This window comes from Palaemon carinicauda, chromosome 4 (genome assembly GCF_036898095.1).
Source record: "Palaemon carinicauda isolate YSFRI2023 chromosome 4, ASM3689809v2, whole genome shotgun sequence".
NCBI classification, from domain to species: domain Eukaryota; kingdom Metazoa; phylum Arthropoda; class Malacostraca; order Decapoda; family Palaemonidae; genus Palaemon; species Palaemon carinicauda.
Window position 1 is genome coordinate 177,480,379 of NC_090728.1, and position 14,754 is coordinate 177,495,132.

At 44.2% G+C, this 14,754-nt stretch overlaps 1 protein-coding gene across 1 annotated transcript in view; it reads left to right on the plus strand.

The window, feature by feature from the left end:
* The first annotated feature begins 556 nt into the window (after positions 1–556).
* Positions 557–14,754, plus strand: part of LOC137639768 (26S proteasome regulatory subunit 7-like) — a 46,861-nt gene continuing 32,663 nt past the window's right edge. Inside the window, exons 1-2 of the mRNA XM_068372013.1 lie at positions 557–761; positions 2,928–2,965. Coding sequence (XP_068228114.1) covers positions 692–761; positions 2,928–2,965 — 108 coding nt within the window. The 5' untranslated portion in view covers positions 557–691. The remainder of the gene's footprint in view (positions 762–2,927; positions 2,966–14,754) is intronic.

Consider the following 14,754-nt stretch of genomic DNA (forward strand, 5'->3'; position numbering starts at 1 on the left):
TTATTGATTACACTAGTCTTTTGTTTTGGTGTATTTTTTTTCATAATAACAATAATTTCTCTATCGTTTGAGTCTTCTGTCTTAGTCCAAACTCCAAAGACAATACACGATGTCTGGTCTTAGTCCATGTATGTCAAAATTTATCTGTGGCACCCACCAGTTTTATTTTAATACTTGTAAAAATAGTAGTGCTTCTCACCATAGGGTTTATAACTCAAAGAAGTACTTGTAAATATTGGAAGTATTAGAATTATTAATGATATCATCATATATAAAGTGTTAATTCAACCAAAATTTCCAGACTTTGATATCTTAAACAGAGTAATGAATAAAATTCTATCTTGTAAATTAAAGATTCATGTTCAGTTGTTGGGTGGAAGGATTTGGCTTTTTATCATCACCGCCATAGTTGTATTCTTTATTCAATTTCTTTGATTTTTTAATGTTTTCCAATTTTGGTATATATATTCTTTTCTTTTATCTATTCCTCCGCATTCGATAAAATATTTTATATCAATTTCTTCTTTTCCTCCACCTACTTTTGATCGGTGTCCTGAGCACGATGAGTGACTCGAAGATCCGCAATATTAGACAAAAACCAACAACAGTAACTTTCGAGTCATTCTGTGCCTGGTTTAGAAGTATTTATTAATTTAGTTCGTTTCTAGTCTCAAGTTCTTAAATATTCAAAATGCCGGACCATCTTGGATCAGATATGCGCAAAACAAACGAAGATAAAAATGAAGATGAGCCTATTAAAGGTAAGCCAGGCTATGTAGCATGAAACGCTCATTGTCAACATAATGTAGCCCAGACCTATTATGAAATGTACAAGTTAACTTGGCTTAGCCTAGCCCAATGTTTATCTATAAATAAATACAAATTATTGTACTTTGATATTTTGTGATTTAAAATTCGTGTAGAAATATAATGCAAATCCTTGTAACCAGACGGTAGATTTTGCCTGTTATTAAGGGCAGTGATGTCTAAACTAGTGAAAATATCAATTTCGGTTTTGGAGCCCTTGTATATTAGCTGTCATTTCGGTTTCATTGTAGTGTTTGTTCTTACATAATTACCCAACGGGGGATGCTAACGCTCCCCTGTGACCCCCCCCCTTGCACTGCGGTATTCTTATTCAGGGTCATCATACTTACAGGTGGCCGCTATCATACGTACACCCTCAGTTTTTACTGCTACTTTGCTCTGTATTCAAATCATTTCTTTGTTTGTCATTTACCTCAGAATTCATTTCACCAAGAAGTTTACAGTGCATATGTATTTCAAAGACACTACTGTATATTATCATCATCTAGTGTACATGAGCCATCTGAAAAGAAGTCTTAAAATTTAGAGGGATATGCATGCACATGTGCAGGGTTAACCCTATCCAGTTTATATATGATACTTTAATTACTAGCGTAACTGTAATTCGCTATAAAAAATGGATGAGTGCTGGCTAGTTTAGCATTATTCTCCATATGTTTAATGGGGACTGGGACATAAGAACTTAGATATCTTTAGATTAAAATGTGAAGTATATTTTTCACTCCAAGTGCATTGTTTAGACCTGAGAGACTGATGGCGAGTTATTGCATATGCGTTGGTTCCGATTGGTTTAGCATTCTTTCTGTGTATTTACGATGACTTGAGTATCACCTGGCTTTTTTTATCGTATAATGAGCTTCCAAATATTTATGCACAAGTTCCCGGATGTTGTTTTACAACAGCCATTTTTTTCCACCCTCCCCTTCAGTTTCAACTACACTACCATCGAAAAAAGACGTCTTCAAGAGGGAAGTCCAATCTATTTTGAAATTAGGTGTAATTTAATCTATATGGGCAATTGATGATGATGAAAATGCTCTCCTTTCAGTATACAGTATAGGTATTGTGCTCATGTGAAAGTAAAAAATATCCCTGAAATTGTGATCCACTGGGGTGGTGTTCACAGCACATCCATGTACCACTTGCCAGAACATAGGAGCAGTGAGGTTATGTTTATTTATGAGCGAAGCGAGCCACAGCGGAGCAAGAATCATAGAGAATTGGGATACTTTAATTTTCATCCACTTTCATGAAAATATATATTTCCCAACTGGTTATGTTATGTTTATTTAGCATTTCTGACCATTATTATGACTGCAAATAACTTTTATGTTTTCATGTTGCCACCCAAAAAAGCCTGGTTTCCCACTGGTGTATCCCATAATTGTTTTTATATGGGGGGCGTCCAAAAACTCTTTAACGGGTGGTTTGCCCCAGTGATCATGGTCAAAAATGCATAAAACACAAGATAGTGAATAAGAAAAATATATGGTTCATGTACTGTATTGGGCCAGAAATTAAAGTATCATATATTTACCCGCACTCTCCCTTTCCTAGTTGCAACAGAGCCTTTGTAGTTCATTGAGACATGACTGAAAAACAGACTCAAGGACATCACCTAACCTAAGCCTCCCCACCTAACCAAACCTAGGAGCCTACCAGAGGTCCTAAGCCTCCTGCAATCCTTCTTGAGATTACTGTATTCTTATTTTTCTTTGTCCCAACAAACTACAGCCTGCTAGTTTGGAAATTTTTGAGAGAGAGAGAGAGTGGTTTCCTAGTGTAACTCTCAGTGTGCCCCCTCTCACCAGGCTGTGACTACTCCCTCTTCCCCCCTAAGCATGACAAAAGAATTATGTTTATATATTTATATGTACAGTAAATTTAAACACTTTTCTTTATTATACAGTATAGGGGGATTTATGTTAATGGTTTTCTGAGATATCCTAATATTGTCTTAATTATACCAGTAGTTTTTCATATGATTTTGATAATTATTTTACAATATTTCCTTATGATTATATAAATTATGAAAAGTTGCTGCTGTTATTTATCCTTTCATTATTTCCAGCTGTAATTTATATTTTCTTTATTTACAGTTTTGGATGAGGCAGATATCTCATTGTTGAAATCTTATGTAAGTATTCATAGTGCTTTATTTCAGTACAATAGTGAATTTGGTTGTTGGATGTATTTAATGTCACCATTTTTATTGCATTATTTTTAAAAAGCATGCATTTGGGAAGGACGACTATTGACTCTAGATCAGTGGTTCCCAAACTGGGGGGCGCGCCCCACTATGGGGGCGTGAGGATGATAAAAGGGGGACGTGAAGTCATCTGCTCGAAATTACTTTTTTAAATATTTAACTTAGCCGGTGAATACATAATAGCTGCAACTCTGCGGCTCGACAGAAAACACACTCAAAAAACTCGCGAGCGATCGCTATGAAGGTTGCGGGTGTGCCCACCAGCGCCAACTGTCGGCCAGATACCACTCTTGTATGTAAACAAAACCTTCAATTCTTCTCTGTCGACGTTGACGACAAGACATATTCATACTCGCTGTAGAACCTGGAGTTTTCTCATCTTATTTGGTGAAGTACTTTATTTTGGTTTGAGCTTTCGCAGTGCAGGTGTTTTTCCTCAACATAAACTCTTGAACTCTATATTGAATCGGATTATTTGTTGATGACTTGGATTGTTTTTGGAATTTTCTTTGACTAATTCAAAATGGCTGACCCTTCTCAAGTACCTAGATTTCGAAAGTGTAATGCTAGGGACTGTAGTAGGCGTCTTCCAAAGGCTTCTCTCGACCCACATACTGTTTGTTCCAATTGTCGGGGTAAAACCTGTCAATTGGGAGATCGGTGTGAGGAATGCGTGGGCCTTTCGGAATTCGATTGGCTCGAATACGATAAATATGCACGTAGACTAGAGAGAGATAGGGTAAGGAGAAGTTCATCTAGGTCCGTAGATTTTTCCTCTCCACATGCCCCTGAACCTAATCCTTCCCCTGTAGTGGTTGTTCCTAACCCCCCTTCTAGCACTCAGGAACCGTCTATGCAAGACATGTTACGTGCTATTCATGCCTTGGGGGAGAGAGTTGAAGCGTTAGCAAGTGACCGTAATCAACTCATGGCTGACGTGAAGGAACTTAAGTGCCATAGTGCCACGGCGGAAAGTGGGAAAGTGATTAGTGCGCAAAGTGTTGTGAACAGTGTTGCGACCGAGGGTTCGTCTGTTCGTGCCTGTCGTTCACCTAGTCCGGGACCTCTTGCAAGCTCCCAAGCCCAGGGGAGAAGTAATGTCGTACGACTTATGGGTTCGAGAGGCCTTGATCAGCGAACAGACGTTCCCTCTATGGTATCAGGCGTATCTCACCAAGATCGCCCCTACCATAAGACGAGAGAACCCATTTTTACCTCGTCTTCCGAAGGCTTTTCACGCAAGAAACCGTGGAGCAAGGTTTCTAGGCCTCTTAAACGGAAGTCGGTCCCTTCAGGACAGGTCCAACGTCCTGGATGTAGTCATTGGGACAGTTCGGACCCGTTGCAGTCATCGGATGACTGCTCGCCGCCTAAGCAAGGCAAAGTTGTGCCGTCTCAGACGCTAACCCCGTCTGTTACCGCACCCATTCCCGTGGACCCTAAATGGGTTATACTGCAGGACATGCAGTCTAAGCTTGCGTCCCTTATGGAAGACTACAATGCCGATAAGGCTTCCATTGAGCCTAGCCGTTTATCTCATCGAGATCCTGGCCTTCATCCACCCAAGCATTCTGTTGTGCGTCCTGTTGACGTTGGTGTAGCCATCTCACGTCAAGCGGTTGGGGTAGTACCACACTCGATGCGGTCTCGTGTGGATTTTCAGCCGCATGTGGACGTTAGGCAACTCGCTGATGCGCCTGGTGACGTTCAGGACGTTCGCCAACCATCGGAGTTGACTTGTTTTGACGCTGTGCGTCAACTTCCGCAACCTAGAGTTGTTTTGACTGCGCAGCCTAGACGGTCTAAGCAGTCTCGGGTGGACGCTGTGCGTCCTCACGCACCTGTTGTTGTTGACAGTTCTCATACTGTCAAGCAGTCTCAGGACGCTGCGTCCTGGTCCGCCACTTATGCACCAGTGCGGGTGGACGCTGCGTGTCTAGCATTGCCAACCCCTTTGCTTGTTTCTCATCAGTTGTCAGATGAGGAACTTTCGGATGAGGACGTTGCTGACCCTCAGCCTGAGGATCATCCTTCAGATATTGATGAACCTAGAGCAGTTCCGCCATCTATGGACTTTAAAAAAGTCATGCTCATTTTTAAAGAGTTGTTTCCTGAACACTTTGTCTCTGTGGCTCCTCGTTCGCCGCCGTCTGAGTTTGTTTTAGGCGTACCTGCTGACATGCCAGCCTTTACAAAACTCGTTCTCTCTCGCTCGTCCAAGAGAGCTTTACGGTTGTTAGGCGATTGGTTGGAAACCAAGAGGAGTTTAGGGAAGACGGCCTTTGCCTTCCCCCCATCTAAACTCTCGTCTAGATCGAGCGTCTGGTATGCCACGGGAGAAGTTCTCGGCTTGGGAGTCCCTGCCTCTGCCCAGGGCGACTTCTCAAGCCTTGTAGACTCTCCCCGCCGCCTAGCCATGAGACGCTCAAAGATTAGTTGGTCATCCTCAGACCTTGACCATCTACTTAAAGGAATTTTTAGAGCGTTTGAAGTTTTCAACTTCCTTGACTGGTGTTTGGGAGCCTTGAGTAGGAAAATCTCATCGGCCGATAGAGATGTCTCCTTACTCATTATGTCCTGCATGGATAAAGCCATCCGCGATGGATCCAATGAGCTCTCCTCCTCGTTTACTTCAGGAGTCCTAAAGAAGCGAGAGTCTCTGTGCTCTTTTCTGTCAGCAGGAGTGACGCCCTGTCAACGATCTGAGCTACTCTTTGCCCCTTTATCAAAGTTTTTGTTTCCTGAACTTTTGGTTAAGGACATAGCGTTGTCTCTAGTGCAGAAGGACACCCATGACTTGGTTGCGTCCTCTGCTCGCAAAGGGACCCCTTCGACTGCCTTTTCTGCTAGACCTAGGATAGACACACCAGCGTCCAGGTTTATTCCGCCCTTTCGTGGCAGAGCCCCCAGCAGGGGAAGCACTCGTGCCGAAGGAAAGAGAGGAAAGAGGAAAGGAGCCAAGTCTTCGCGTGGCAGAGTCTGACTGCCCGCAGCTTCAGACAGCAGTAGGTGCCAGACTCAAGAACTTCTGGCGAGCCTGGGAGAAGAGAGGCGCAGATCAACAGTCTGTGAGGTTGCTCAGAGAGGGGTACAAAATTCCCTTTGTACACAAACCTCCTCTAGCGACTTCCCCCATCGATCTCTCTCCCAAGTACCGAGAGGAAGCAAAGAGACAAGCCCTGAAACTAGAAGTGTGTCTTTTACTAGAGAAGGGAGCGGTGGTCAAAGTCTCGGACCTTCAATCACCGGGGTTTTACAACCGTCTCTTCCTAGTACCGAAGAAGACAGGAGGTTGGAGACCGGTGCTAGACGTCAGTGCTCTGAACGTCTTTGTCACAAAGACAAAGTTCACCATGGAGACCACGAAGTCAGTCTTAGCAGCGGTCAGAAAGGGAGACTGGATGGTCTCTCTCGACCTAAGAGACGCATACTTCCACATCCCCATTCACTCAGATTCCCAACCTTTTCTGAGATTTGTGTTCGACAATGTGGTGTACCAGTTTCGGGCCCTCTGCTTTGGCCTAAGTCCTGCTCCTCTCGTGTTTACGAGGCATATGAGGAATGTGGCAAAATTCCTCCATTTATCGGGTATCCGAGCCTCCCTTTACTTGGACGACTGGCTTCTCTGAGCCTCGTCCAGTCATTGCTGTCTGAAGGATCTCAATTGGACATTGGATCTGACCAAGGAATTGGGACTTTTGGTCAACATGGATAAGTCACAGCTGATCCCATCCCAAACTATACTGTATTTAGGGATGGAGATTCGCAGTCCAGTTTTTCGGGCTTTTCCGTCTGCCCCCAGAATAGATCAAGCCCTGCTCGTAATCCAAAGGATGTTGAAGAGAGAACGTTGCTCAGTCAGGAATTGGATGAGTCTAGTAGGAACTCTATCATCCCTGGAGCAGTTTGTCTCGCTAGGAAGGCTTCACCTCCGACCTCTACAATTCCATCTAGCTTTTCACTGGAAAAAGGACAAGACGCTAGAGGCGGTCTCGATCCCGATTTCCGAAACAGTAAAGACTTGCCTGAATTGGTGGAAAGACAATATCAGTCTACGAGAGGGACTTCCTCTAGCAGTTCAGAAACCAAACCACGTTCTATTCTCAGACGCATCGGATTTGGGTTGGGGTGCGACACTGGACGGTCGGGAATGCTCAGGTCTGTGGACCTCAAGTCAGAGGAGCATGCATATCAACGGAAAGGAGCTTTTGGCAGTACACCTGGCCTTGATGAGCTTCGAGAGTCTCCTTCGAGACAAAGTGGTGGAGATCAACTCGGACAACACCACAGCCTTGGCGTACATTTCAGAGCAAGGAGGCACCCACTCCCTGACACTGTATGAGATCGCAAGGGACCTGCTCATTTGGTCAAGAAATCGAGGCATCTCCCTGGTAACGAGGTTTATCCAGGGCGACTTGAACGTTCTAGCAGATTGCCTCAGTCGGAGGGGTCAGGTAATTCCTACAGAATGGACCCTCCACAAGGACGTGTGCAAGAGGCTTTGGGCGACTTGGGGTCAACCCACCATAGACCTCTTTGCAACCTCGATGACCAAGAGGCTTCCAATCTATTGCTCTCCAGTCCCAGACCCAGCAGCAATACATATAGACGCCTTTCTCCTAGATTGGTCTCACCTAGACCTTTACGCATTCCCACCATTCAAGATTGTCAACAAGGTACTGCAGAAATTTGCCTCTCACGAAGGGACAAGGTTGACGTTAGTTGCTCCCCTCTGGCCCGCGAGAGAATGGTTCACCGAGGTACTTCGATGGCTGGTAGACTTTCCAAGAAGTCTTCCTCTAAGAGTAGACCTATTACGTCAGCCCCACGTAAAGAAGGTACACCAAAGCCTCCACGCTCTGCGTCTGACTGCCTTCAGACTATCGAAAGACTCTCTAGAGCTTGAGGCTTTTCGAAGGAGGCAGCCAGTGCGATTGCAAGAGCGAGGAGAGCTTCTACCATTAGAGTTTACCAATCGAAGTGGGAAATCTTCTGAGACTGGTGCAAGTCAGTATCTGTATACTCGTCCAGTACCTCTGTAGCCCAAATCGCTGATTTTCTCTTATACCTGAGAAGAGTTCGCTCCCTTTCAGCTCCCACGATCAAGGGCTACAGGAGCATGTTGGCTTCGGTCTTCCGGCATAGAGGCTTAGATCTTTCCAACAATAAAGATCTACAAGATCTCCTTAAGTCTTTTGAGACCTCTAAGGAACGTCGTTTGGCTACGCCTGGATGGAACTTAGACGTGGTCCTAAGATTCCTCATGTCAGACAGGTTTGAACCTTTACATTCAGCCTCCCTGAAGGATCTCACTCTTAAGACTCTTTTCCTGGTGTGCTTGGCCTCGGCTAAAAGAGTCAGTGAGCTTCATGCCTTCAGCAAGAACATCGGTTTTTCGACAGAAAAAGCCACTTGTTCTCTTCAACTTGGTTTCCTGGCCAAGAATGAACTGCCTTCTCGTCCTTGGCCTAAATCTTTTGATATTCCTAGCTTATCAGAGATCGTAGGCAACGAACTAGAGAGAGTATTATGCCCCGTTAGAGCTCTTAAGTTCTATTTAGCTCGTACTAAGCCTTTACGAGGTAAATCTGAAGCGTTATGGTGTTCAGTTAAGAAACCATCCTTACCTATGTCAAAGAATGCTTTGTCATATTTTATCAGATTTTTAATACGAGAAGCCCATTCCCACTTGAGTGAGGAAGACCGATCTTTGCTTAAGGTTAAGACGCACGAGATTAGAGCTATAGCAACTTCCGTGGCCTTCAAGCAAAATAGATCTCTGCAAAGTATCATGGACGCGACCTTTTGGAGAAGCAAGTCAGTGTTCGCGTCATTTTACTTGAAAGATGTCCAGACTCTTTACGAGGACTGCTACACACTGGGTCCATTCGTAGCAGCGAGTGCAGTAGTGGGTGAGGGTTCAACCACTACACTTCCCTAATTCCATATCCTTTTAATCTGTCTCTTGAAATGTTTTTAATATTGTTTTTATGGGTTGTTCGGAAGGCTAAGAAGCCTTTCGCATCCTGGTTGATTTGGCGGGTGGTCAAAGTCATTTCTTGAGAGCGCCCAGATTAGGGGTTTGATGAGGTCCTGTTGTATGGGTTGCAGCCCTTGATACTTCAGCTCCTGGGAGTCTGTCAGCATCCTAAGAGGATCGCTGGGCTCCGTGAGGAAGACAGACTTACAAGGCAGAGTAATCGTCTAAGTCAACTTCCTTACCAGGTACCTATATATTTTGGTTTCGTTATACTGTATTGATAACTGTCAAAATGAAAAAACTCTTAGCTTATACGCTGTAAACATAATTAACTCTGGTCTCTACCCACCTCCTTGGGTGTGAATCAGCTATTATGTATTCACCGGCTAAGTTAAATATTTAAAAATGATATTTTAATTATAAAATAAATTTTTGAATATACTTACCCGATGAATATATAAATTAAATGACCCTCCCTTCCTCCCCAATAGAGACGCAGCGGGACGAGAAGAATTGAAGGTTTTGTTTACATACAAGAGTGGTATCTGGCCGACAGTTGGCGCTGGTGGGCACACCCGCAACCTTCATAGCGATCGCTCGCGAGTTTTTTGAGTGTGTTTTCTGTCGAGCCGCAGAGTTGCAGCTATTATGTATTCACCGGGTAAGTATATTCAAAAATTTATTTTATAATTAAAATATCATGTTTAATAGAATAATAAAATCATTAAAAGAACAAATATCTGTCATTACATACATGCATCCATCTCACTAAATTTGACCAGAAATTATGCCTTAGTCTCATAAGTATTTCCAAATATTATATGCCATGTTTTCAAATTATCTATTCTTAAAATTGCAACTCAATTTTGCCAATTTGCTAATGTTCAAACTTTTTTTTCGCTCACTTTGAACCAAATGTTTCGCTTTTAGTTACTGGAATGAACTATTATTTGTTTGAGTGGCTTTCATTATTAAAATGTAATACAAACAGAAATCTGTTTTCCTGTGTAATGCTAAGTAATAAATGTAAGAATCATTTCATATAAAAAAAAGAGAGGAGTGGGGGCATACGGGTCTACTGGAAGCGAAAAGGGGGCGTCAGGTAAAATAGTTTGGGAACCACAGCTCTAGATGATCATGTCCATTATTTTATCATCAGGGATATTTTTACCTCTGCACTTCCCTTCATGTTGTTAGATGTGAGATGAGTTACTCTACTCTTCTGTTCTATACTATTCTTTTTTATTTTATTTTAATATCCTTTTTCTATGGTTTTTTCTTCAAATATTCTTTTTTTCCTACAGTTTTCCTGTCTTTCTGCAGGTTCTGTTCCTGATATTTTTATATTTACTGTACTATTCTGAGTAACTTATCATCATCATTGTTTAATTCATTTCACTCTTTGAAATAAAAGTCTCTTTATCCATTCACTTTACAGTATACCACATTAAATTTTGTTCCTAGGCATAATATAAACCTTCGACCTTTAATAAGAGTATAACTTCAGCGAAACTGGAAAGGCCGTCTTTTGTAGTTGGAGTCGTGGAAGGGGCATTGCTCCTCTCGATGCCACTATCCCCGTGATAATGGAGTTCTTATTGTACCTTCTGGAGGAAAACTGCTCAGTCTCAGCAGTAAAAAGTTACGGCTCAATCTTGAGCCTTGCCTTTAGACTAAACGAAGTCAACATTTCCCCCTTGATGGAAGTCTCTCCTCATACGGAGTTTTGAGCTTACCTGCCCTTAGCCGGCAGTCAAACTACCTCCCTGGAACGTAGTGCATGTACTATGATCCCACTACCTGTAAGATGTAACCTACAGGAACCTGGATACCTTCTTCATAGGTTCCTTAGCGACTGCACAATATATGGTTAAGATACTGTCCCTCGACTCCCCTGTGGGACAAGTAGCAGTTTAGGGTAAATGTCACCTGGGATTAGCGTGAGATGAATGATTGAGTGACTGGCCTCATCGTTCTTCATCTTTTCCTCTTTTGGTGTACAGCACCTGTGGAACTCTGAATCCGAATATGCAGATATGAACCATATCTCTTGTTTAGCCTAAAATATGAAAAGTACAGTATTTGTTATTTCCCTGTCTTCCTAGTGCTGGGTTGTCGGGCAATGTCTAGGATAAATAAGCAGAGTGTACCACACCAAGAATCCTTACCTGGTCAAGTCACAGTGCTTAGGTCTCACACATTCACTCTGTTTGTCCAGGCCGTCAGCTGTCAAACATAGGCTATTCGAGATTTCGCGAGGTGCCAGGGTGACTCTATTATGCTCACACGAAGCACAGAAGGGCGTCTTGTGTTCAATTCCCAGTTACAGTAGTTGGTTTAGGATTTCCACCCACCTAAGGGTAAGTCTCCACAGTGAAGAGCAAAAGTGTTTTTATTGTCTATCGGAACAATGACAAATTTGAAGGTAATTTGTATTTTTTTAATTATACAAATCTTGAGGTCTTTACTCAAACTTTGACTTTCAGAACCTGTTCCCCTATAAGTCTTGCCTGCAATCAAAAGTGACATAGTAATACAACTGGTGTTTGTGGGGGGGGGGGGGGGGGGGCTAGTTGCTCTAGCCCCCACTAACTAGCGGCAAGTTGTTATACCTCGCTAAAGGGATTTTGACGAAGGAAAAATCTATTTCTGGGGAGAGACCTGTGGTGCCCAGTGAAAAGGGGTCCTTCTAATACACTTTTCTGATAAAATCTTCCAATTATACCAGAGAAAGATAAAAGCATGGAATGCAGAGGTTACTACCCTCGCGCGAGCACCTTGTGGGTGTCGTGTATAAAGCAAAGGCGCGTGAAAGCCACTATTCACAGGCTGTCTTCCATTTAGTTAATTCCTTCGTCAAAGGGATGGGCCGATACAGAGGCACCAGCCAATCTACCAGAGCCACGCCACCCACGCCCGACGCGAGCGCCATCTGAACAACATCCTTCTGTATTGGACATGATGGCTTGGAAAGGAAAGGGTGGGACCATGCAAAAGAATAGGGAAGGGTTTCACCGGGCACCACAGGTCTCTCCCCAGAAATAGATTTTTCCTTCGTCAAAATCCCTTTTCTGGGTCGACCTGTGGCGGCCGGTGAAAAGGTACCAGAGAATGCCTTCCAAGCCCAATAATAATTAGTAATGAGGGAAGAGAAAAAACATCATGTAAGGAGAACCATATATTATATTGAGGTAAGTAAGCAGGAATCATAAACTAGTCACAGGGCATAGTGAGCGTAAGGCTAAACAAACATGATAACAAGGAAACCTCCGAGTATCAGAGCACAACAAGCAACAAAACTGACATGGCTAAGAATATCCCAACACTAAATTACAGTAAACACATTAAAAGTTACAATCATCTTAACTTAATATGTAATAAACTAGGGCTAACGAACCACCAAGGAAGCGGCGTCGTGGTGCGAGTGGCGGGTTGGAGGGAGAAGAAAAGAGATGGATGAAAGGAAGAACAAGAGATCACTGGGGAGAGATACGGCTCCCAGCTGCAACCGTTGGGTATTTAAGGGCCTGTAAGTTCTTTAGATATAGATAGTGGCGTTTGAAAACCATAGGAGATTTCCAACCCGTGTACTTTTTAAGGTCATCAAAATCCATTTGTTCCGTAACCGAAATACAAACCACGCTATTTACAAAGGGTATTACTTTTAGCGTAGCTGAAATGGCGAGCCATTAGAATTTAACGAGGGTGTATTACCCCCGCGCTAGTTAGCGGGGGGTAGGGGAGTGGTAGCTAGCTACCCCTCCTCCCCCTCACACACACGTGAATACTCACTTTAACTTTTGGCTCGGACTGTGACAGACGTCTCTGTCTTGGTCCTCGCTTGGCAGCCATTGTCTGTTTTGTCTTTACTTAATCGCTTACTTTTCATTTACTCAATATATATGTAAACATGTTTTTATGTTTGTATATATATTTGAGTATAGAAATAAGTAAGTTTCCTTTTCAGATGTGTGTGTGTAGTGTACGATATCTACGTGGAGGCCTCGGCAGTTAGGCCACCACGGCGTATTTTATGGGTGGCGATCGAGTTTGACTTATGTCTTTCTCTCTCTCTCTCTCTCTTGAGGTCGTTCACCCTTTTACTACGTGTTACTACGCCCTTGTAGCCTAGCTTCCTTTCCGTGTGGGGGGTTGCTACGCCGTACGTTTGTATCAATTAGTTATGAATCTAATTGTAGTTGTTTTTTGTTTAGAACGATTCCTTTCGGGGTTTTCGTTCTTTCTTTAGTGTTCATTCATTTTTAAATTACATAATTACATAGTTACATAATTATAATTGTTATAATTCTGTTTTGGTTACAGCTCTCCTTCCGCGAGTGTAAGTGGTTGTGAGGGCACGTGCCTGTTGTGTAATTCTTGTTCCTTTTCCTCGGGATTCCTCTTCGGAGCCTTCCCGGGGGAATGAATGTGTACTAATATTATTTGTTTTATTTTTTTACAGTTACCGATATAGTTCGTTTCTGTAATATAGCAACAGTGTGAGCTGTCTGGTGGAGTCCTGGGGATTCGGCTGTTGCTGCCTCCCCCCTTGTATTTTCGTCAGGGGCGTGTCTCCTTCTACTGGTAGTACTCCCGTGTCGACGGACAGCTCTCCAGTTCATTTTAGAACAGTCAGGAGGCTTGCCTCCTTGGGCGGATAACTTTCCTTCCGAGGGAAGTTTTTCCTGTCCAGGCTTGAGTTTTTCCCCTTTTGGGGGGTTCTTCTCTTGCCTTTTTTTTCGTGCGACTATGCTCTTGGTGCTGAGCGGTCGCACCTGCAGTTTCGCTCAAGGGGCTGGGCAACTGCAGGAGCTCCTCTTCGGAGGATTGCTCCTTTAGGTCACTGGCTGACCAGTCTCTTCCACGAAGTGTTTCTCTTTCGTTCGCGAGAGAGTACACTCATAGAGACTCCTCTTCGGAGGTTTCTTCTGTTGCTGTTGCTGTTGGCCTCCCTCGCCGTAAGGCCCTCCGTCCGCCTCGTCGTAAGGGCCTCTCATCTCCCTTTAAGGGTGCTTGAGGCGCCTTTTTGGATCTCCGTTTGCAGCCTACAACTCCTTTTTCTCGATCTTCCGCCTTAGTGCAGATGGACAGCAGTCTGATCTCGTCTTCCGACGGGCAACGGTCTTCCCGACGGACAACGGTCTTCCCGACGGACAACGGTCTGCCCGACGAACAGCGGTCTTCCGACGGACATCAGTCTCCCGGCGGACAACGATCCCTTCGGGGCAAAGGGTTGCCCCCACGGGGGTTCTTCCCTTGCGTGTCAGGGTTTCCCTGCGCGCCCTTCTGCTCATCAGCGCTCTCCTGTTCGTCAGCGCTTTCAAGATGATCTTCCCTGCGGTTCCTGTTACGTGCCCTGTGCGCCCACGTTCGCCCTCGCGATCTAGAACTTCGGTTCATGTCGGGGTCAAGGACTCTTCTTCTTTGCGCAGGCTTCCACGCGTAGCCTTCTGCTCGTCAGCGATCATCAGCTCGTCAGCGATCATCAGCTCGTCAGCGATCATCAGCTCGCCAGCGATCATCAGCTCGTCAGCGATCATCAGCCCGCCAGCGATCTCCGGATCGCCCACGTGTGTTACAGCCGGCACGCCAACGTTCTCCAACACTTCTGAAGGAACATGGTTCGCCAGCTACTAGCTCACCTGCGCATGCTGATCACCATCGTGCGACCCTCAACTACGGATGCTGATCGCCATCGCACAACCCTCAAACTGCGGATGCTGATCGCCATCGCGCG